At 34.7% G+C, this 24,208-nt stretch overlaps 1 protein-coding gene across 2 annotated transcripts in view; it reads left to right on the top strand.

The window, feature by feature from the left end:
• The window catches only part of FMN1 (formin 1), a 144,986-nt gene that overhangs the window by 74,103 nt on the left and 46,675 nt on the right, over positions 1-24,208 (top strand). For both annotated transcript variants that reach the window (XM_088529237.1, XM_088529236.1), the window contains 7 exons: positions 2,343-2,430; positions 11,686-11,747; positions 12,918-13,006; positions 16,997-17,126; positions 18,628-18,774; positions 21,645-21,704; positions 23,668-23,788. In XM_088529237.1, coding sequence (XP_088385363.1) covers positions 2,343-2,430; positions 11,686-11,747; positions 12,918-13,006; positions 16,997-17,126; positions 18,628-18,774; positions 21,645-21,704; positions 23,668-23,788 — 697 coding nt within the window. The remainder of the gene's footprint in view (positions 1-2,342; positions 2,431-11,685; positions 11,748-12,917; positions 13,007-16,996; positions 17,127-18,627; positions 18,775-21,644; positions 21,705-23,667; positions 23,789-24,208) is intronic.

Here is a 24,208-nt window from a genome sequence, read left to right on the forward strand (position 1 = left end):
GATTGAAGCTATTTCAGGTACTCTGAGTCTAGTTTGGTGTCTGGTAATTGTGACCATGTGTACATTTGTCTAAAAATGCTGTGAACATACAGTTGGCTGGTCATTCTGAAACATGAATCTCTATTACGGAGTTAAAAATTACTCTTATTTCAATGTATTTTAGCAGTCTTTCAAGAAGAATGTCTTGCTTGGTGATGTGTGCTAGATTGGTCATATTTGGAGAGTATGTATATTAGTACTTAAAAAAAAATCTTAATGCAATGATTTAAAATATTATATCATCCATAAGGGCTATAGTCTGAAAAGGTTTTGCCTCAAACTAGGCATGTCTAATGGGGTTTATGAAAACCTATGAGTTTGCCCCTGAACAGGGTCAACTTGGAGGTCAGTGAATGCTGTACAAATTGCATACTACTCAAGCCTGTAATTATCCCTGTTAGAAGTTAATGTGCTGCCGAGTTTAGCAAATTCATGTATAGCTTAAGAAATGACCGCGATAAACAGTGCGGTTACTTGCAGTTGCTGTGAAAAATCTCAGTTAATATGATATGATGCTTCATATCATATGCTGAGTATTATTTCTCAAATCATCTGTGTTTCAGAACTCAGGAAATTAAGAACCTGAATCTTTTCTCATCTAAAGAATATGTCTTAAATTATGTTATATTCCTTTTCTAATACCAAAAAAAAAAAAAAAGACATAGATATAGCCTGGAAGAACTTTCCCAGGATATATTCTTTGCAATATTGACAGAAAATATACAAAATCTATTTTAACATAAGTTTATTTTGACTCTTGAGCTGGAGGGTCATAAAGAATCTGTAAGATTTTTGTTGAAGGCAGCGTGCATTCTTATTTGTTCACTATCCAGCAAATTTTCAGCACTTTTAGAAACAATAATTAACTTTACATTTTTCATGCTATATTGTCTCTAGGATTTCTGTTTGTCCTGAATTTTTCAACTGCAATGCCACATTTACATAGGCGAATAAATAATTAGCTGCACTGCTAAATGTTCCTAAACCCCATTAAAAATAGGAAGTAAGAAATGTTTGTGTGAATTAGCATAAGTTTTATCAGTTAATTTTCTCAAATATAAACATCTATAAGAATATTACAGGGATAACAAGTCTTTATAGTTTTGGATATTATTCAATGTCCAAATACTAGTATTACCCAAATAATAAAGTTAAATTTGTGTGTGTGTGTATACACACACAGAAATGTGCTTATATATGCACATGTGTGTGTATATATATTTATATACAGAATAGTATATGGATACACAGATACTAGGGAATATGCATTCAGTAAAAGCTTATATGTTAGTTTTAATTTTACATTTGAGTTAGTCTATCAATAGTATTTGTTCATCAGCACTAGCAAGCAAGCTGCTTGGATCTGAACCTTTTTATTTTGAAAAATTCCCATCTGTGTTGAATTTTGTCACTTGTTGCTGTCATATCTTCCTTATGATACAAGTCAAAGTCACAAATAAAAACATTTCAAATGTTTGGGGAATTCAGTATTGAATCCAAGCTTCTCATATCAGGTTGTCTATTCTAACGTTTAACTTACATTTCCAAAATCTTACCTCTCATTATTTATGGACTGATCCACATAGGTAATAAGTTGTTTGTTTTGTTTTGTATTTTATTTATCTAACTTTATTTTTTTCATATGTAACTTTTAATATTTCTCCAAAAAATACTCTTCCCCTTCCACTTCCCCTTTCCTTGCATCAGGATTATATACTAACAAGTGTCTGTTACTCAAATATGAATGCCATGCACAGATCCATGTAAAATGTCCATGACGTAGATGGAGCACAATTAGACAAGGATGAAAGGCTGCAGGAGAAGTGTTGACAGGACATAAAAAGATATTTTTCAATTTACCTGGGCCAAAAAGAGATGCTTTGACAAAAAGATAGACTTAAATATATTCCTTTTTGGAAAAAAAAATATCAGATAGTCTGAGAAACACGTGACATGCTCAGAATGCCTTAAATAGTTTTACCCCGATCTTCTTAAGAAGAGGGAAAGAATACATTCCAGAGTAAAGATTTGATGTGGCTTTTTTGACTTGTCAGTAGCATTCTGCAAATAAGAGATGAGCTTCTTTACTAGATCTGATGAGAATTGAAGCTTATGTTTGCCAGCCATTTGTTAAGGTGCAGAAAGTGAAGAAAAGAGGTAGATCCTAGTGTCACATTTAATTAATAACAAAATTTTGAGGGTTGAAAGGACATTGTATTTAACTCTACAAGTTTTTCTTTTGTGCTAATAAAACCTCTGGAGAGTGGTTATTTGACCTCAGTTATTTTGCATTATCTTTGTAGATTATCAAATTGTTGGATGGAAAACGATCTCAAACTGTAGGAATCTTAATATCAAGTTTGCACCTGGAAATGAAGGATATTCAGCAAGGTATGTCTTTCAGAACTTTTAATGTATCATAATATACATGGTTATTTTTTCATAGCATCCTTCAGAGAATTTCTTATGGGCTTTTATGTGTGGCCCTCTTTATGATAGCAGAAGAATTACTCTTCAAATAAGTAAGTGTACAGTTTCTCTAAAAAAAAAAAAAAAAAAAGCTAAAGTAAATATAGATCCATGTTTTTCTGTACCTTTCCTTTCACGTGTCACTTTTAATCCAGGGTTTTCTCAAAGTAGTTTCATCTTCCTGTCTTATGGTTCCCTTCTTAAGCAAGTCCCCCACTGAAATAAGATTCAATAGAGGTTTTGCATATAAATCTGTTGGGTTTCAAATATGCAGCCTGGATTTGTTGAATGTTTAAACTTTGCTTCATTAACTGTATAAAAAGCACATCCAAAACTGAGAATACAGCTACCATGTGGCAATCGGAAAGATGATGGCATTTTTCAAAGGATTGGGCTACTTTTCATAAATTCCGTTACTGGTAGAAATTATCCGAGTTTACCAATGTGACAGTAGAGAAATACAGACTTTTCAGAACATTTGGGTAATTCAGATTCTGCTTATGTTCTGGATTTAAAAAGATATTGTTTAGGGATATTGTTTATTTCTTTTTCACATTTAAAAAGAAAAATATTCACCATTTAAAACAACTGCTGGAAGAATTCAAGTTGGTGTCTGCTTTTTGCTATTGTTTCCCTTCCATCACATGCAAATACTGGGTAGGGTGTTGAGATGCTGCTGGCATTGATTATTAGTTTTAGAAGAGCCTTTGAGCATCTAGGACTTTAAAAGCACAAGGGCTTACAGATGGCTCTTGGGGTGGAGGGAAACAACAGAAGAAGGAATAACTTTGTGCCTGCCAGTATTGTGTGAAAGGTATCAGAATGAGATGGAAAAAAAAAACTGCCATCGTTAAATATTTGAATAATTTGCTGGCAGGAAAAAAGTAGCAGCTACAATATAGAAACAGGTAGTATTCTTAAATACTCCGGGACATTTTCTTAACTTCTTACTTTCATGCCATATCCTAGATAGGACATTCATGGTACAAAGTACTGTTGTGGCTTTGTAGCCTTGTAAAGTACATGTAACTGCACCATATCTCTTTGCATCTGTCAGTTTTTTGTTGTACTTCTATAGCTTTTAAACTCCCTCATCCCCAGCCAATTAACACCAAATTTAAGAGGAAAGAAGTCATCTCTAAAATGTTTCTGTGTGTCTATATTTTCTGTAGAAGCACTTTACTTTGGATCTGTAGTGCACTTCTGAAGCACATCTGTGTTTTAGTTTGTATTGGAGAGCAGTTTCACAGTGCACAAACATCCTTCAGGATGAAGCTAAATCAGATGTGCTCTAGGAGCACACCAGCAGTCTTCAGCCTATACTGGGCTTTCAAGTCCATAGGGTCAGACTAGATCTATTTAAAAGTAAAACACAGATTCGTGTAGACTATGAACACTGGTCCTCAGCAGCAGTTTTCTCTCTACCAATCCATGCCTACTGGACTAGATTATTTGCTATTGTAAACTTAACCAATTTGGTCCTACAAGTTTAAGAATAATTAAACACACCAAGTAAGTGCCATCAGTGAAGGAAAGTTTGTAACTCGTCGCCTTTTCTGTTGTGAGAGATAGGAAGGAACTGGCCTGTCACCACATGTCTTGCTCAGGGCAGCAGTAGGATATACTGCCACTTGCTTATGGGAACAGCTACGAGATAATTTCCAAGCAATATGAGTGATTCTAATAAAGATCTATGTGTAGAGTCTCTCTGAGGAAAAAAAGACCGCAGTTCACCAGGATCAGGGATGTCTATATTGTAAAGATACCTTTAAAACTTTAGAAATGCATGCTGTATAGTGAAGACAGCTGTATGGTTTTGCTTGTCCCTCTTCTAGTCTATGTTGTTGCTCTAGTTTGTTTTACTTCAGTTGACTGATTTAAATCCTCCTGCTGATAAAGAGATATTATAAAATGGCTGCTATATTAAATGTACTGGATAAAAAAATATCATTACAATAAGCTAGATACCTCATGCCAACAGCTCACCAAAAACAATATGATCATTCGGTGATGAATACCGAATAAAGTAGCAATACAAAGAGATATTTCTAAGAAACACGAAAACTGAACATTCACCCTTCTGCAAGCCAACTTCCATTGCATAATTCAGTACATCAAATGCAGGGAAGAGAAATTGTCTTTTTCAACTTGCAACTGACAGTGAAGAAGCTTGAAGCAAAAAAACTAAATCAAAAAACAAATCGTTATTTTGACCATATTTGTTGAAAGGACATATTCAAATAAATTTACTATCTATTTATAATGTATTGTGTTTTCTACCATAAGTGGTAGTTATAGAAAGACAGAAAAAAAAAACCTACCCTCAAATTACTTTCGTGAAAAACTGCTTTATGCATATAGATGCATGTGCAGCTGCAGAAAAGAAAAGAGCAATTACATGAAAACTTAGGTACTACTTTGCATACTGTGAGATTTCTGCATCTGTGGGATTGAGCTCTCAAATTATTTTAAGTAACTGGTTCAAGAGCATATTCTTTAGATAACTCAGCAGTGGCAGCACATGTAAGGGACCATATCTGGCACCCAGATGTTTCAGTTCACATTTGATAATGAGCCAGCTGCTACACTTGGAGAAGGGAATCTCCCACAGATGTTTTTTCGAGAGAAAGGACACCCTTTGCAGATAAGCTTGCATTCTTGCTGTATCTGAGTACAACCTAGGGAGTAAGCAGGCTAAACCTGAATAATTATTTTGGCTACTACTGGGGTTTAAGTGATGCAGATGAACATTAAAATTCTTGTGCTGCACCTGTCCTAATACCCAGATATTTTGGAGGTGGGAAGGGAATAGCAGAACTTCCTCTGCTAGTATTAGGTAATGTGATGAACTAGGTGCTAGGAACACTAACAATTTTTATTGGTGAATCTGATACTGAAGAGGGCAATATACTTTCTACGTAGGCCACTAATAATAATTACCTAAGCAAAAGAAGCAGACAGGAAACTGTCCATCCAGGCTGTATAGAATCTATATTTATATTTAAAAACAAATAGAATCAAATTGTGCAAATCAAATTGTGCACAACTTTGAGATTATTTCAAGCCTTCTTTCCTGTGTCTTTTAAAAAACTTTATATGAAAGAGGTGAGGAATGGTATAAAGGAGCTTTTAGATAAGGCATATGCTTTTAGCTCTGCAGAGTTCCTGGGTAATCTCCTTTTCATATCAGCACGGTCTGTATTACTTGTCCTGTGGCAGATCAGCTGAAGCATTACAGCTTCACAAGCAGACTTTTGACTCTAGACTTCTTGTGTGGCTTTGCTGTTAAAACATTACAGCTTACTTCATGGTGAGGAGGTTCAGTTCCGTTGCTAATTGGATATGCTGGTTATAACTATATGTAAATACCCTCTGTGGGCACTGGTCCCAAACTGTTTTAGGCCCGTGGTCCAGTCACTCAAGTCGTTCCCCGCAGTAGCAGTGTGCTGCAGCTTTGATCATCTCTGCTGGCTTCCCGTGAGCTACTGGGTTCTCTGCTCCAAAGTAAGCTGGCAAAAATGGAGACCAGCTCAGATCAAAAAAAAATTTTAGTTTCAGTAAGTGGCATGTAGATACAAGGCAGATTTCTATGCCCATAAGAGTGGTTATCCTGAATGTCTACCTACCTCCATGGTGCCTCATTTTGCAACTAAAATTGTGGGGCTCCAGAAGTTCTCCTCCTTTACAATCATGAAAATAGCTCACTAATGCTATTAGTGATGCTGATTTTTATCAGGATACATTAATTAGATGTTCTCACAGATATTAGTGTATGTTTTTGTGCCCAAATATATGTGGTAGATTACACAAGATGCATACTTTATGCATACTGCACACTTCATGGCATGTTATTCCTTGCACAAGCAGGTGTAGACTTTGCTAGAACATTTACTAATGCAAATATTTAATATTATAAAGCTAACAGAACTTAGATTCTGTGTGGTCAGAGTGACCACTGACACTTGGCCTTAAGGCTATATCTATGCTCATTTAGTATTAAAAAGAACTCTTTCTTTCCTGGATTTAAGCAATTAATTATAATGTTTGAAACCCTATTTGTTAAATCAGAATAACAGTGGCTAGCCTGTAATAGCATATGTGGCATATTAATTGTGCATTTCAAATACTCTTGTGTTCATTAACAGTGTAAATTATCTAAGCTTCAAAATGTTCAAAACTAACAGAGCTTCACAAATATTGGAAAGTATATTGGAAAATGAAATCTAGGATTAAAGTGTATATAACTGGGTGAAGTCTGATGGCTGAATCCTGTTAGCTATTTGTGTTTTATTGTTCTTTACATTTTCTCATACTAATACTGATAGACAAAAGGCAATCAAGACACCAGTCAGGATAAATAACACAGAAGTTCGCTACACACTTACATTTGGGGGTCTAACTGCATCCCATGTGACACAAAATGCCTGAAAACACATCTAAGCCTTAGTGAACAATATCATTGTTAACACATTTCTTAGGATCTGAAAGACTGTGTTTTATATGTACGATTCAAACTGTTCTGAAGCAACTCTAATCTGCAGACTATAGTGTGTCCAAAATGTTTGAAACCCAACCTGTGTTTTAACTCTACTATGCAGCGCAAATAATTTCACTGTTCTTTTCTCTATGGTACTTTGGAAATACTTCAAGGTTAAGAAAAATGCTTTGTAATATTTCTTGCACTATAGAAAATGAGATTAATGGGATTTTGACTGAAATATTATCAGGAGGACAGTATAGATTATAAAGAATTTAAAAAAATTAAAAAAAATCTGAAATTGTGTAACTTCTCTGCCTACCCAAAGTATTACATATATCCATTCCTATGCATGAAGTGCAGAGATAGCTACATACCCATCTTAGAAATCGGGAAACAATTTCCGTTAAAAGTTATTTTCTTTGTTCTAGATAATTTGCAACATATGTTTTTGTGAATCTGCCTAGGGCATCTAGTCTGATGTGGGTAGGTTAACATTAGTGCCAGAGTCTTTTGCTCATGACTTCTTGCAGCAGTTGAGCTTTCCCTACTCTTCTAAACCCACATTGTGCCCATGGTGCTTCTTTGCATTGTGGTTTTTAATGTTTTTGAATTGAATGGTTGTTAAATGCTGGGGGGAAAAAATAAAAAAAAAATACTTTAAATGAGTTTAGAACATTAGATCAATTTGTAAGAAGCAAACTAGAACAGATTGGATGTTTTAGGCAGTTTTGCCAAGCACGGATTAGTCTCTAACAGTCGTAGTAACTTTTTGGTTGACCAGATCAGCCACAATTTCATTTAAGTGTGCTAAGGAGAGGCTTAATTTTCCCATGAAATCAGACTTTCTTAGCAGAATGTACTAGGTAAAACCATCAAGTGCTTCCAGGCCAAATAAATGTAGTAAACTCGGGAAAGTGTTTTTTTCATTTAAATAACATATTTCTGTTCTTATCATAAGAGAGCAAATAAAATGTTTTTTTCATATTTTCCTCATATTCTTCCTAGCTTAAATGTCAAATTAACTGGTTCAAAACTGCTGGGTGTATGTAGGTTCTGTCAGCAGGACTTAAATCCTACTTTAAGCAGGATTAACCAAAATGTGCTTAGTGAGAATGAGACTGTATATCAGTCAGCCTTAAAACTGTTAGTATTTAAGGTAGTAGGAAGGAAAAAAGTATCTCTTTCCTATTAGAACTTTAAGATCTACAGTTGTAGGTAGAATGCACCCAGTATGCTTTAAAAACTCAGCTTTTCTTTGGTTTATGTTTCTGAAATGATGAAATAAATTGTGTGAAAGAATCGGTTCAGCAGGGAATCTCTTTTTTACAGTTAGATTCACTTTTTAAAAGTCAGTCTGTTAAAAACCTTTGGTAAAAGTTTATATTTGAGGCAGTACCCTTAATATGTGAAATGCAGTTGGCAAGTATTTTTATGTGTGCCTGCTAGTTTGAACTCATGATGCTGATCTGTTTTTTGTCCTCGCTGACGGTTATTATATCCTAATGGGTGCAACCCTGCACTAATGATCCTTGTGTATATAAATTCTTCTTGTTGTGAGCAGACACCGTAGACCACATAAAAATGTTTGCCTCAATTTCCCTGCAAAAAAGGATCTCAGAAACCAGACTTGGCCGAGTAACAGATTTTTTAAAGGTAGAAGAACCCAATAAAATTACCAGCTTTTCTCAGCATGAGTCTACTTCCTTTTGGCATATTGTGAGGTGTAGGTGAAATATTCTAACTGAACTGACAGTGCAAGGAAGACAGCTAACTAGAAAGCAAGATAAAAGTAAAAACCACCAGTGATGATTGATATTGTATTAACTGTTAATGTATTAATTGTTTCGGAGCCTCTTTTGTAGATTTATGATACTTCACCTATATTATGTGAGTCTTGGAATAATGGGATTTAATGCAGTAAAGTAGTTACATTCACTGGATAAGAGAGAGCATTTTGAAAAATGCATCAAGTTTTTATGTTAGCATTTTTAGTAGTTAAAAATACATGTTTGAAAATCGGTTTTACTTTTCACAGAAAAAATCAGACTTCGGTCCTTCTGGTTCTAAGGAAGAAGTAAAATAACTAAAGTTTCTTTCATCTGGTATAGTGGATTTTTTTTTCGCTGCCCAAACTCAATTTATACAACATATTGTGGAAGTATTGCACATGCTTTACTTTAAAAGAACATGAAGACTACTAACACACCTGTGAGTTTGGGGATAGCTTCCAACTTTCCAAAATTAAAGCTTTTTTTTTTTTTTTTTTTTTAACATAGTTGTGTATTTTTTCATTTTTGTCTCAATATTTATGATGATAAGTTTGATCAGTTTGAATGAAAAAAGATACAAAGAAAAAGATCGTAAAATGCATGGAGATGGAGCAGAGGAGTCTGCTATAGATTGTGGTGAGACTCAGACTTTTTGGAAGTGTCTCTCTATATTATCATCCCTAATTCCAATTCGGCATTCTAATATGTTAAACTTCCATTGAATTGAGTCATATGAGTAGATTTTTAGCTGGCAACCAGTCTGCCTTGGCATTGCTTATAGTATCTGCACTGGTCCTATAGCAAAATAGATCAGAAAATATTTCCTTAGTGCTTTTCTAAAAGTACCTAGTTGTCGCAAAAGGTAAAATAATTCATATTATCTCTTAACATTGGTCATCATTAAAGCTGTTAAAATGTGTTAATATGTCATATTGTATTCTATTATTTCAATCTCAAACTTTAGCGAATAGTTTATCATGTCAATTTAGTGTTAATTTTTTGTAACTATTGTTAAGTATAGCAAAGTTAACCAGAGAGTCCAGCATAAGAGAAACCTTTTTTGATTTGGGGAGCTTTCTTTTTGTCTGGTTGAAAATATCAGACATACATATACTGTTTTTCCTATTAGTATGTTCTCTTTTCTTAAACAATTAGCTACCATTATAACAGCCTGTGCTTTAATGATCTGCTGTTATTGTTGCATGATTTTGCATTTCTAGTATGAGCTAAAGTTACCTTATATAATATAATTCTGGTTTGCTTCCTTTCCAGTCAATCTACTGAGTTGTACTAAAAAAAAAGTGCCTGTTGTAGAAGTATATGGTAAGGCACGGCTGTGAAATATAAAATGACAGTAATAAAATGGCAGATAGTTATATTTATCTATTTAAATATATCTAAATACATATGCAAAGATAAATATGTATTTAAAAGTCATAATGATTAAATTTATTACGCTGTGAAAAAAAATTTCTAAGATATTTTCCAGTCTCAGGTTTTCTTGAAATCAGCTTGGTTAGTACAGCATATAATGCAATTCATGCAACTGTCTTACAAGGCCAAACAGATCATCTAATCGATTCAGTCCCTAATGATTTTTCTTGAAGCAGAGATTTGCAGCTAACTCCATTGTTCAGTTTTTATATTTGGGTAAGATCTTGGGACTTTTAGAGTCTTCAAAATAGGATGAAAATAGATACAGATACTGCTTTTTTCCGCCATTAGAGTCTCCCTCTGAATAACCGTTTCTTCTCACCAAGGTGTAATGTCAACAGATGGAATCATAATTGACAGGCAAAATTTTAAAGCATTCTAAATGTCACTGGACCTTTTAATAAAATTAATTAGCCTGCCACAGAGAAAATTTACTAGCCTGCTGGTTAATTTCACAATGTAAAATCATGGGGTAGGTGGGAGAGTGGGCGAAAGCTTATTACTTTTAAATAATTATTTAAAGATGTGTGTGCCTTGTCCCTTTCAAACATGGGTTGCAAATACAGCAAGAGCTTTTAAAGCCTTCTAAGTTCACACATAGTCAAACCTCCACGCATAAAGGTGAAGAAATCTAATCCAGTTGAAATTAAAAGATATCAGGTACTAGTTAATGATGGTTTAGTGGTTACCTGGAAAATTGCCAAGGGCTTTAATCTTCATCCTACTGGCATTTATGATCCCGGTAACATTTAAACGTAAGTAGGTAGTTTGGAAATTCTGCTCAGTAGCACTAAGAAACATGATGAAATGTCAGTTTCAAATAAATAAAGATCCTAAATTATCTCTATGCCATTATAGTTTACTGGAAGCTTACTGGAATATAACACTTCAGAGCAGTAGGATAATTGTGAGAGAGCATTAGAAAGCACATGACCCAATTCTATGTAGTTTTCAAATTAATCCCCATTTTTTTCCTATATTGTAGTGGGATTTCCAAATGTTGGAAACACATAGTGGCATATAATTTGGAATTAAGGAAGGAAAGATTTTGTGGTAAAGAGGCATCAAAAAGATGACCTGATCTTCCAGTTTTCTACCCGATCTCCCATGCACATAGGCTATTTTAAACTGCCTGACACTCAATTCCTTGTTCTCTAGTCTTCTAAACCACCTTGAAATCTGAACTATTCACTATCTGGTATCCAGTGCTGTCACATTTTTCTGCTTGGCCTGATACCACAGGCTTCAGAGCACCTGCAGGTTATGTCCTTGACTGTCCAATACACTGAAGTGTAAAAGAACTCAATTTTCCTGACATATAATATACATATAGTAAATGGATGCTATCAGGACCAAAAATATGTTGAATTGTTGAAGTATTAATTGGATATAAAAATTTCAGATATCTCATATCTTTCTGATGTGTATCATAAAGAACAAGTTGAATTCAAATTGTATTTTCTAGCATCTAATTTATGTTTTTATCCTGTACAGCTATATTGTGTGTTGATGACTCAGTTGTAGACCTGGAAACACTAGAAGCACTATATGAAAATGTAAGTATGTTGAGACAAAGCTGTGGTTAATCAGCACAGGGTCCAGAATTATAGAAAAGCAATAAACAAAATTGTATTTATTAGTTTATTTTTTAGAGTGGAGATTTTCTATAGGAAAAAAAAAGGATCTTTAGGGAACTTAATAATAAAACGGCTTTCATCCAAAGATATCCATTGAGAGGCATTTTTCTCTCATGTCTCAATTCCTAAAGTCGGAAATAGTCAGAAATGTAAAACAGTAGAATGTATAGCCTGAAAAAGAGAAGACTGAGAAGGGATCAACATGTACAAATTCTTGAGGGGCGAATGTAAAGAGGATGGGGCCAAGCTCTTCTCAGTGGTGGCCAGCGACAGGACAAGGGGTCATAGGTACAAGGTGAAACACAGAAAGTTCCATCTCCATGTGAGGAAGAACTTCTTTACTGTGAGGGTGACAGAGCCCTGGAAAAGGCTGCCCAGAGAGGTTGTGGAGTCTCCTGTTCAAACCCCGCCTGGATGCCACCCTGTGCCACGTGCTCTAGATGTCCCTGATGGAGCAGGTTGGTTGGACCAGATGATCTGTAGAGGTCCCTTCCAATGTCAACCATTCTGTGATTCTCTCATTTGGAGTCAAGTTAAAATGTAGGAAAAGATGTGCCATATAGGTTAGGTGGCTAAAGCAGTTACTTCAGGCATTTTGCATTGCAGTCCCTACCCAAACTGCTGTGTATAATGAGAACGTTTCAGTTGTACACCTGCATATGGAATTCCTGAAGTGAGTCTATGTGAATCTGGTTGCACACAGAGCATTAAGGATACATTCCCACTGAGCTGTAGAAACGTCTCAGAAGCCTCTCTGACATAAGATGGGTTGAAATGCACCCTACAACTGTTTTTGTTTGTTTGTTTTTCCGGGCGGCGGGAGAGTGGCGGTGCTCACCAAGAATGGTTCATTTTGGGGACAAGGCTAGTAAATCTGAATGATACTGCAATGCACTGTAGGAATTTACCAACTTAGGTAAATGCCATAATGCCAGCTCATGGATCTTTATACTTCTCTTCCTAGCGTGGTTTAAACATGCCCCTAATAAAATTATAATTCTCATATGCCGTCAAACAGGTAAATTAGTGTTTTATTCATTTGTTATTAATTAGTCATTTTTTATTTTTACTTTGTATTAATTCACTCAGAGAGCACAGAAGGATGAATTGGAAAAAATCAAGCAACATTATCAGACCTCAAAAGAGGAGGAACTGAAGTTCCTGGATAAACCAGAACAGTAAGTTAATTTGTTTTGTTTTGTTTAGCTTGAGGCATTGATTAGGTAATATTTTATCATTTAGGTAGTCTGTTCCTGTGCTGACAATTTAAAGGGGATCTCCGTACATAATTTTTGCTAGCTAATTTTTATCTTCTTTTCAGTATTTCAAGGCCTAATGTAAAGCTTGCCTTTATCACATGACGTATTGATGCATTGTAGGTAATACTTGGACCACCAGGACTGTTTAAATATCAGTATCGGTAAAAAAATCAAATCCTTAAAAAAAAAAAAAAAAGTTCTGTTCCTATTTTCTTATTCTTCCGTTTGGCCTTAACCCAGGGCCAGACTAACTTTGGTTTCATGAAAGAACTGCACAAACAGAGGATTTTGGTGAGTTTGTCATCACAAAACAATGTATTTTAGCAATGCTGCCCGGAGACCTACAGGCTTGTTCCAGAATTCCTCTCCCTGTTATAGACTGTGGTGCATGTTAAGATAAAAATGTTTTCAGGTGTCGCTCCTACCATTGTCATAAGCCTTAGATGAATATATGAACATGAGGGTCACAAGAATCCCTGAAAGAAATGGTAACCTGTATTTTTTATAATGCATTCGTTTGAGTCTCTCTTTCCACCATCCATCTTCTGCTTTGATGCTTCTCCCTTTGTACTTTCCTAAACAACATGGTGTGATTTCCTACCCTGAAGTCTCTCTGCCCCCTGCTTTCTTTTCTCGGTTGTATGTTCTTGTCATTTCTGTTATTGTCAGCATAAGAAAACATAGGAGGAAGCAGCATTGAAGCAGTGGAGGTAGAATATGATTGCCTGATGTGCGAAGTGGTGCGGTTTTCCCCCTCCACTTAAAGGTGAAGAGGAGGGGGTTTGTTTGTTTGTTTTGTTTTGTTTTCCCACAAGGTAGGAAAATACTTGCTGCTGGCAACTGCATGCAGTTCACTGGGGAATAGGGTAATTCTGGGGGATAAGGCTTTAACCACAAAAGCAAGACTTAGGAGCATGATTGTCACTACAGTGTACGTACGGACTTGTTCGTGCAGCCCTCACCCGTGTTTCCACAGCCTTCATTTGGAGCACAAGAAAACTATGTGTGACTAATTGAAGTTTTCCAGAGCTTGAAACTTTGGCAACCTCTTGATTGTATATCTGCATGGAATAAATGTAAATATATTTTATGTTCTGGAAAATATAAATTGTGTAGAGCTTGTGTAGAGTTATAAAAGATTCTCACAGTTTTTAAATTATAGTTGAGAGTGGTTGATATTCCCTAAATGGAAGGTCAGATTTATCCTATAATAATTTGGCAATTCAAATAGAAAAACTGTAAATATAGCAGTTCTGCCTGGTCATTCAGAGTGAAATAGCAGTATTAAAGAAAAATATTCTTTATCAGATGTTCTCCATGTAATTTTCCCTTGTTTACCCTGTTATTAAAATACATTAATTAAGAAATCTGGCTTTGTAAAATGTTGCTTTGAAGTGAAACAGTTCGGTAGGCCAAGTGCTGGTGGTATTGGTGTCTAAGTCAGCCTCAATAAATGCAGTCTTAGCGATTTGTTCAAATTGTAATATTCCTGATAGCCCATAAAAGTTTTAAAACAGAAAAGTGTATTTGTATGTCTGATTGAAGTTAATTGCTGCATAGCATGGTTTATTTTCATTAATAAAAATCAGAATGAAAACACAAATATAACCATTTGTAAAGTGGTTGACTGCACTAATAATAGACAGTCATACAGCAAAACTACTAAAATAATTTCACTGAAGTCTAAAGGAATCCTTTGCCGTCTTTAGAATGTTTTGGGTTTCCAAACAAAAAGACAGCTTCGCAGGTATCATTAAGGCTCTCCTGCACAAGTGATTCTGATTTCTTTGGCTGGCATGTCGTGTTTGCGTAAACTGAAAGCTGTAATATAATCTCTGTGAAGTTCTTGCCACTATGAAAGAAATACTATTGAAGGAAATTGTAGCAAAATACATACAGTACCGAGCTTTCCTGTGCTGTATGTAGCTGGAATTCAGGAAGCACAGGGCTACTGATATTTGCAAATAAAATAGGACTTTCTATCCAAGCCATGTCATCTGCTTTCTAAATTTGATATTCTATGTAGATAAATGTGAATGGGAAAATTGTTTAACTTCAGAGAATCAGCTTTCCTTGTCCATATCCTGAATATGTTCTCACTGTTATACAAACATCGTGGACATATGCCTGATTTGAAAATAAGTCCTCTCTTGCAAGATTCTGGTAGGATAAAAGAGTTCTCCAGTAAATGCACTTTTATTTACAATTTCTGCAGGAGAGGAGTAAATGGACCTCACACAGATGAACAGCAAATTCTCTGTTTACTTTAGGCCCTGAAAAGTATAGCAATGAGAAACCCATCAAAAAATGATGTTTCCTCAAATTCTTCTCATTATTACTTTACATCTAAATCATAGTTTTCTCAATATATGATTGCAAAAATACCGGAACACAGAATATTCTTCTCTCTCCAGAAATTGTTCTAGCATGTTTTTACTGGAGCGTGTCTATCTTTGATAATAAGATAGATGCTATGACTTTCTGCTTGATAGCTGCAGTTGTAGCCACTAAGATTCCTTTTTGTGACAGATTTCAGCTATAAATGTTCTATCTGAATATTTACATTGCATACCTCAAACTCCAAAATCTGGAGATATTTTCCTTTGTTGCTGAATTTCTTTTAACTGTCAGCACAATTATCTTGTATCTTGATGACCAGAAGTGTACACGATAGTTCTCTTTCCAAGAGAGAGCAATAAAATGTGTCATTTGGATTTTTAAAATTAAACTTTTAAAATGTGTGTACATTAGAGCTATTGTGAGGCAGTTGTTTTTCTTTTTTTTTTCTTTCTTCCTTTCTTCCTTTCTTTTGTTTCACTCACACAAAGTGCAAAATATCCTCTTGGTTCCTGGCAATACCATTCATTCCCAATAGGAAGCATTTTTATTAATACCAGCTTGACATTTCTCTCTTTCCCACTGCGTAAGTACAAGAGGCAAGCCTACCCTCGTCAGTCCTTCTTTCTCAAGAGATTTTCTCACTAGGCAGAAAAAGAAGGAAAAAAAATATCAGAGTCCAATTAGAATGTAGTTCTTCATACCAGCCACAGGTGGATTTTGACAAGATTTTTAGAGATTAACTGTGAATACAAGAAGGCATGGCAAGCATGAGAAATATATAAATGAGTTTTAAACGTATTGATTTTACTGACTGTGAAGAAGAAGTAATTCAGAGAAATCAGATTTATTGGCTGAAATCATTTAAAAAGATAATAGTAATTCACATGGGTAGAATAAGTGGTTCCGTTTTCCCAGAATTCAGTGAAGTAGAAGGATCTTGAAACCATCACATTAATGGGGTCTAAGGACACCTGAGACAGCAAATTTGAAGAATGTTTCTGAAGGGGTATTGGAGCAAAAGACTGGTTTTGGATGTCATGAAAGTGTGCACCACTGAAATCTTACACTCCAAACCCAGCAAACAAATTATACAAATCCTGCTATTCTAAGAAATTTTAAAATTTCTGATATTTTTAAGTGGAACATTTTTAAATTTTTGATCGAAAAATACTTTCGTTTTGCAGTATTCAAATTGGAGTTTTTGAATAGACTTCTATTTATTGTTTTATTTTCCAAGCAGTTTAAAGTAAAAAAACCGGAATGGGCTCGTGAGGAACATGATCCTGTGAGGATAAAATAAGTTAGTAACTTTGCTGACCAGTTAGTGAATCTGCAAATACCTTAATGATAAAAAGGTAAATATGTGCATTACTGCAAAACTTGCTGTTGAATAATTGCAAGTGTGATGCAAATTAGTAAAAGAAAATTGAGGCTGAGCATTGGAAGAAATTTCTTGGCAGACTTTTTTTGGCTTTGCAGAAATACATTGCTGGGCACATCCGCTTTGATTCATTATGTGCCCCACAGATATGAAGTTTTAAAAAAATGGTTAATACTTTTTTTTCACAGATTCTTATACGAGTTATCTCAGATCCCCAACTTCACAGAACGAGCCCAGTGCATTATCTTCCAGTCAGTCTTCTCTGAAGGGATAACATCAGTGCACAGGAAAGTTGATATCATAACTCGAGTTTCCAAGGTATGTGTTTATGGAAACTAAATAACAAATTGAATGAATACTTAGATTTTTTTTTTCTTTTAACTGTAAGTGATTATTGGCTATAACTGATAATAATGAAATTTCTTAATTGCTGAACAGGATAGAACTTTAAAATCTTTGCTTTGCCATGTGAAAAACTGTTTTGAACTGCTTTGCTGACACATTCTATCCATTCTATCTGTTGTATTCTTTTGATTTTCTTTCCTTATTCTTACAATAAGAATAGTTATTTAGTTCTTACTTTCAAAAGGAGACATTAATAATGAATCAATTTCTATGCAATAGGGAGAGGTATTACTTTCAGGAGCTCACATCATGATTGATTGTGCCAATAAATGAAAGGTAATATTGTGAAAATAATGAGCAATCCTAAATTCTCTTGTTTTTAACTGCAAGATTCATCTTCATTTTCAGTGTAATATAAAGTTAACTGTATATACTGTTTTAACTGTAATTGAGAATTAGACCTACAGCCTCAGAATCTGGCTTTGACAGATAGACTTCATATGGAATTTAAATAATCCATTAATTTTCCACTGAGCTTTTAGATTTCTTCTCTTGTCTTTTGATGAACAGTAATTTAGTTCTTAACCCTGGTATAACTGCACTAAGTATGCACTAAGAAAAGATACTTTCCAAAGCACCAGGAGGAATGAGAAGCAAGCTGAATAGGACACTGAATCTGGCCCATGGCAAAAACAGTTCACCATCCCTTTGTGCATTATGCAAACTCATGTTAAACCACCACTTCATTCAAATTTTTAAAGGTTATTGTGAATGTCAAGTAATTTCCTTCAATAAAACTTCCTGCATTCATCTTTTTGTTGTCTACAGAGTATGTGATGCTACACAATTTTCTTTGCGTAGATTGAATAAAAGATATTATCTTAGGCAGATGGAGACTAATAAATTTTTCACTAAAAAGCCTGAACTGGTACCAGATCTGCACCAGTTAGAGCATTAAATTCTTTATTTAAGCCTAAAATTACTCTAAATTTGAAGTAATAAGAATTCTCCAATTTAATTTCCCACCTCTCTTTCAAATTGATGCACAGACTACTATTTTTTTTTCCATTTTGATGTGCTTTTGAAAAGGTGTTTAAGAAAGTCATTGTAAAGGATAGACATTACACATTGATCATGAAGACAACAATTAGATGGTTTCAAAAGAAAGCTTAGAACTACAAGAGCTAAGACAACCACTTCCTTGTATAAGCTTGTTTACCAGCTTTAGAGTATCATCTTTAAGAATATTCTGATGTTCCATTTTTACAAACTATTGATTCCATATCAAACTGCACTCAGCCATTTCTGCAGCCTATGGGCTTCAGATCAAAATTGCACAGGTAGGAGGGACAACAGAAATTAGAAAAGCTTTCGGGAAACCAGGGAAATCTGTTTTTGTCATTTACATTATAATTAAGAAAAATAAGAATACTTTTGTAACATCTGAATTTACAAGCTCATATCCATTTTCCAGGCTTTGTTGAACATGACAAGTGTAAAGGAAATTTTAGGCTTGATTCTGGCTTTTGGAAATTATATGAATGGTGGAAACCGGACCCGAGGTCAAGCTGATGGATTTGGTTTGGAAATACTCCCCAAACTAAAGGATGTCAAAAGCAGAGTAAGTACTCCTTTTCACTTACAGAATGCTTTATTCAAGTGATCTCTTTTTTTCCATCTGACAAGAGAAAAATCTGTTCTCATTTCTTACAGTTCCCTGCTTCCAACAGTAAGGCACTTTATGAAATTTTGGTTTTTTTTTCCTCACTTTTGACCTCGTCCTTGTAAATATACCTACCTCTCTGTAAATCTCCTGTGTCTTATGCCCAGTGTTACTTGAATAATTATCCTACATGAAAACTTTTGTGTTTCTTTTATTAGTCAGGACTTAATTACAATAGAGAAGCAAGAGAGCACAGACATCTGAAGACTTCTCCAGTTTTCCTCATTCTTGTACTTTTAACTTGAGGTGGTTACAAGGTACTTCAAAGTCAAGTTTAAAAAAGTATTGAAAGAGTGAGTGTGTTTTATACTTTTTTTTTTTTCCCAATTGGCAGAGGTAGGTATAGAGCATGAATTCTGAAGTATATACACAAGAAAGTCCTCCAAGGGGGCAGTATTTTTCTTGTTAAAAATTGAGAACCACTAGCCCGTTTTTGATTATTAAAATTAAAATCAGACTTAACGCCTTTGGAGATGAAGTTACCCTGTTTCTTATTTCAACATTGCAGAAAAGGAGATGCTCGATCATACAGGCAGTTCAAACACTGCTCTGTCCTCTGGCAAAGCACACCTAGGACACCACACTGATACGGGAAGTAGCAAATAGCAGGTGGTGTTTTCTGCTGATGCTAGTACAAATTTGAAGGGAGAAAAGAAAAATTATTCTCTCACAATTTTTTTTTCTTCTATGAAATGCTGCATATAATAGAGTGTAAGATTTTGTTGCCAGCTATGTATCTGGGAATGCTCTCAGTCTGGGAGACAGGCAGTGTGAGATAAGCAGTCTAGGAAGCTTTTTTTCTTTCTTGTGATTACCCACATGTAGGTTAGCAGAGAGTAAAAAGAAGATATAATATGTCATTCCACGAGCCATTTAATGTATGAAAACTTTTCCACTGGATTTGTGTCCTTTGTCTGCTGACTTCTTTCCTCTTCACTGCAATAATTCAGATGTCCCTATGACTGCTTTCCTTCATCCCTGCTCCTTGGAGAAGATGCAGCACATGCTGCAGCTAGTGCAGAACCGGGCAGAGTTTCCCCATACTCAGGTGCTCATTGGTCAGCCAGTCCTGACTGCTGGGAAGAAAAATGTAAAACAGCTGAGCTTCGCCTGACTTTTCTCAACAGAAGTACTAATTTTAGTTTCCCTCTTCTCTCCAACATAAACTTGTAAGAATTTAATTATCTCTGGGACTTTCCAATTTGGCTGAATTGAGCTAGCAGGTTCCAAAGTTATGAATTAAGGAAAGGGCTGACAAAAGCACAGTATAATTGCATAAGATTTATTCAAGCAAAACAAGCTAGAAATTTACACTATCTGAAGTTTCCCTGTAAGGGCAGTAGCCTGTCACCAATCTGCAAGGTGCAAACTCAAAGGGGCCAGCTACTATAGGCAGACAGGAAACCTCAGAGATAATTATTAGACCATGTTTTCTGGGAAGAACAGATGGTCTGGTACCTTTGAGCACTGAAGTGTGCAAATGTACTATGTGTCCTATGTACTGCTGTTCCCTTTCTGGAAATTGCCAGGCATCAATATGATTTCCAGGTAAGACTGAAAGTAAAGAGCCAGTGACATTTTTTCTTGCACATAAAAGCCATTTGTTGCACATGAGACCCAGAAAATTACTTGGTATAGACATTAAAAAAGTAGTAGCTTGCTTCAAAATCTGTATTGTCTTTGCAATTACTGTTTAAACCAAAGTGATAGGTTTGCTAGTCCGACTTAAATAAAATAGAATAGTAGGCATATTTTTCTTTAAAAGGTCAATCACATGTTTTCAAATGACCTCACTTCGTTGTCTGTCACGCAACTTGCCAATAATGTACTCTGAAGGAAAACTGTTGTAAAAGCAGAGTGGCTTTGTCTGCATAAGAGCAATGACTTGCTTAGTTAAGAATTCTGTTGCTGTATGATATTAATAAAATGTAATATGCTGCAGGCTCAAATGTAAGCGAGGCAGCTCTCTACAGGAAATCAGACTTTGTGCATATACAAACGTTTATCCTGATACCTGTCAATATACAATATAAAAACACATACAAAAAACATCAAAGACATTCCAGATATAAGTCCTTATATTATGTTTCTTTTGTTCTGTTGAATAATATCCTGTAGTATATAAGTCACAGTTCTACTTTTTCACTTAGTTCATCTGACCTATGCTGACCCAGTGACATATAATAAAATAAAATGCTGTTTTATACAGTAATAGTAGGGGAAGCAGAACGAAAGAAATGGTGAATCCGCAGAGTAAGTGTTAACATTTGTATTCAAAAAGCACAGTACGTGAAATGCACTTGTTAGATATATGCTGTGTGGTTTTGTATTTGGGGTAGTATATGGGAAATAATCCCTTTTAGATCTCTAATCTGAATTAATATGTAATGCAGGAATCGAGAAACTCTGTTCATCTTAATAGTTCTGAATTAACTGTAATATTAACATAACTTTAAAATGTCTTGTATTATTAAAAAAAAAGGAAAAGCAAAAATGGCACTTTTTCCCCCTTCATGTTTTCTGTACTAAAAGCAGCTCTGTGTCTGTGGTGATGCAGTAAAGCCTGTGATTGTTATAAAAGATGGACCTTTTGGTAAATAATGTTAGGGCTAAAGATACTGTGAGTCCTATTTCTATTTCTCCCAGCAATATAAATTAAAAGTATGTTGCTTTTAATATAGTAAATTTTCACTTGAACAATGTTCTGCACACAGCTTTAACTTTTATCCAGTTCACTTTTTCAGTAATGTATCTGTTTTTCCTCCTAGGATAATGGCATCAATCTTGTGGATTATGTTGTCATATATTACCTACGCCATTGTGATAAGGTAAAAGATCCATTTGCTGTATCAATCTCTTTAAAAGTATATTTCTTTAAGAGATTGTAGGGTTTGTATTTCCTTTATTTTCTTAATCTAAGTACAAAAGCTGTAACCAAGCTGTAATCAAAAATAATCCGCATCTTTTCTGCTTTTAATAGTTTCAGACTTTCATAGATATGAGATTTGCTGCAGGTTTTATGATAGAGTTTTGGATAATTTTACATTAATTGTGGACCTTCTGGGATTCTTCTGAACTAAATGTTGCAGACAGTTGCCTGCAACTGTGGTGGGCTGCAGTGGTGGTCACTGCAGTCCGGGCTCCTTGCACTCAGGTTTCTGTAGCCTTGTAACTCTGGCTTTGATGTGATAATGATGGCAGTCAGAAGCATGATTTCTCTCACGGCAGACTGCAACAGTAGGTTAGTACTTTAAGATAGGAGAGTCAGTTGATGGTGATGAAGTTAGAGCCTAGAAATGCAGGAAGAGGTTCTCCTGCTTTGAATTATTTACATTTATGGTACAGTGCCCACAGTTTTGGATTGAAATATTTGAACTCTTTTGTTTTAAATGAAAGTGTCACTATCGATTGATTCTTTGAGTATTTGTTTTGTTTTGTTTTTGAAATGAAAAATGTGCCTGTATCTAACCTTTGAATTCTAAGATCAAAATTAATTTTCATGGTCCTATCTACAGTTGAGCATGAACATTTTTTTCATGTATTTTCTTGTTCATTCTTATTTATGGATGTTGAATATATGTATTGTTATCTCTTTTTCAATGATGCTGAAGTTAACAATGTAATTAATTACCATTTTGTCAAGTTTCTGCTAGATTGTAATTTTACTATGAGAATTTTGTAGAACAAAACAGTTTATCCTCTTTTGTGAGGAGATGGAGACAATTTCATTCACTTAATTAAGTTTTTTTTCCTGAATGTTCAAGCCTTTTTTAATAATGTAATTTTTTCTTTCACTGTTCACAAAACAGTTAGTTCTCCAAACTATGAAGTCTCCTTTATTTAGGACTGGAATCTAAGAAGAGATAGTATTTAATCTCACCCATGTATACTTGTAAAATGCAATGTCATTTTAATACCATTTCTGCACTAGAATTGTTAGATTTCTCCTTTTTAATTTTTTTATGATTGTTCAAAATATTAATTATGTGCTTTGGACTTTCATATAGACATTAAACCATGTGATTTATTTTGCCTCATATTTTTATCTGTGTAATGTACTCTAGGCAATATGTAAATATTGTTTTCAATTTAGGCGTATAAATTGCGTGTATATTTAATGAGCTGGGAAAGAGTGAAACCACAAACCTTTGGCATCAAATCACTTGCTTCATTAAAATAGTCATTCATGTTTTCTGTTTTTAAGAAACTTTTAATACCTTATCTAATCCATTATTGATATAAAATGAACTCAAATTTTATATGCCCAGTGTTGTTTCAAAGATTAACTTTAGCACGGTTTGAACTGCAACCCTTTAAAAGAATGTTTCAAAATTAAGAAGGGATGTTTTTCCCGAAGACACACTTTATTTTGACCACAGTTGGGAGCTGCAAAGCAGTTTAGACATAGAGCACAAGGAAGTTGATGTCTCATAATCCATCTGATCCATCCATTAAAAATCTGTGAATTAAGTGATTTTCATCTTTCTGTAGAAAATTAGAATGTGACTCTCTGCTCTTTGCCCTACAGATACGGGAGGGCTGAAAATGAAGATAGAAATCTGAGTTCTTTTCCAGTCTGTAGTAATATTCTCATTGATTCAGTAATGGCAGGATTTCATCTGAAATAATATATGTTATCTTAGCAGGAAATATTTTAGATAGAGATATTTTAGATTATTAGTTTTGCAGTTTATAATAGTACTTTATACTTAATTTTCAGAAAGAAAAATTAATTTTACTGCAAATGTATTTAATTTTCATAGCGGCCCTTTTGTTTGTTTGTTTGTTTAGGAAGCAGGAACAGACAAGAGCATTTTTCCTTTACCAGAACCACAGGATTTTTTCCAGGCCTCCCAAGTTAAGTTTGAAGACCTAATAAAAGACTTAAGGAAACTGAAGAGAGAACTAGAAGGTAACTGGAATTTTTCACATTCGTTCTGCTAGCAACTAAGTGCCATTTAAAATGTGACCTTTATGAGGTTTGCTTATTGCTAATTAGGTTTATAGTGCTGATTCATTTAGAGGTTTTACGCTGTGGCACAAATTACCCACATAAAATAGAATAAATGATTTTAAACTCAAGGCTTAAAAAAATGAAAGTAACGATCCTGAAAAGTAATTTTCTATGGTTCCCTTTTAAAAATCAAACACTCCTAAATCTCTCTGAAATTTTCTTCAGTTCTGTGGGAATTTTCCTTTGGCTTCTCCAGAAAGCTGCAGTAGGTATCTGTTAGTTCCATAACATCAATACTTTCTTCAGTACTTGTATAACAACAATTTAACAGTTACAAGGGAGAGCTTGAATAGTATTAATGCAGAAATAAAACACAGC

Source organism: Tinamus guttatus, unplaced genomic scaffold (genome assembly GCF_059628265.1).
Source record: "Tinamus guttatus ecotype Peru unplaced genomic scaffold, ASM5962826v1 Tinamus_guttatus_pri_ptg000327l, whole genome shotgun sequence".
NCBI lineage: Eukaryota > Metazoa > Chordata > Aves > Tinamiformes > Tinamidae > Tinamus > Tinamus guttatus.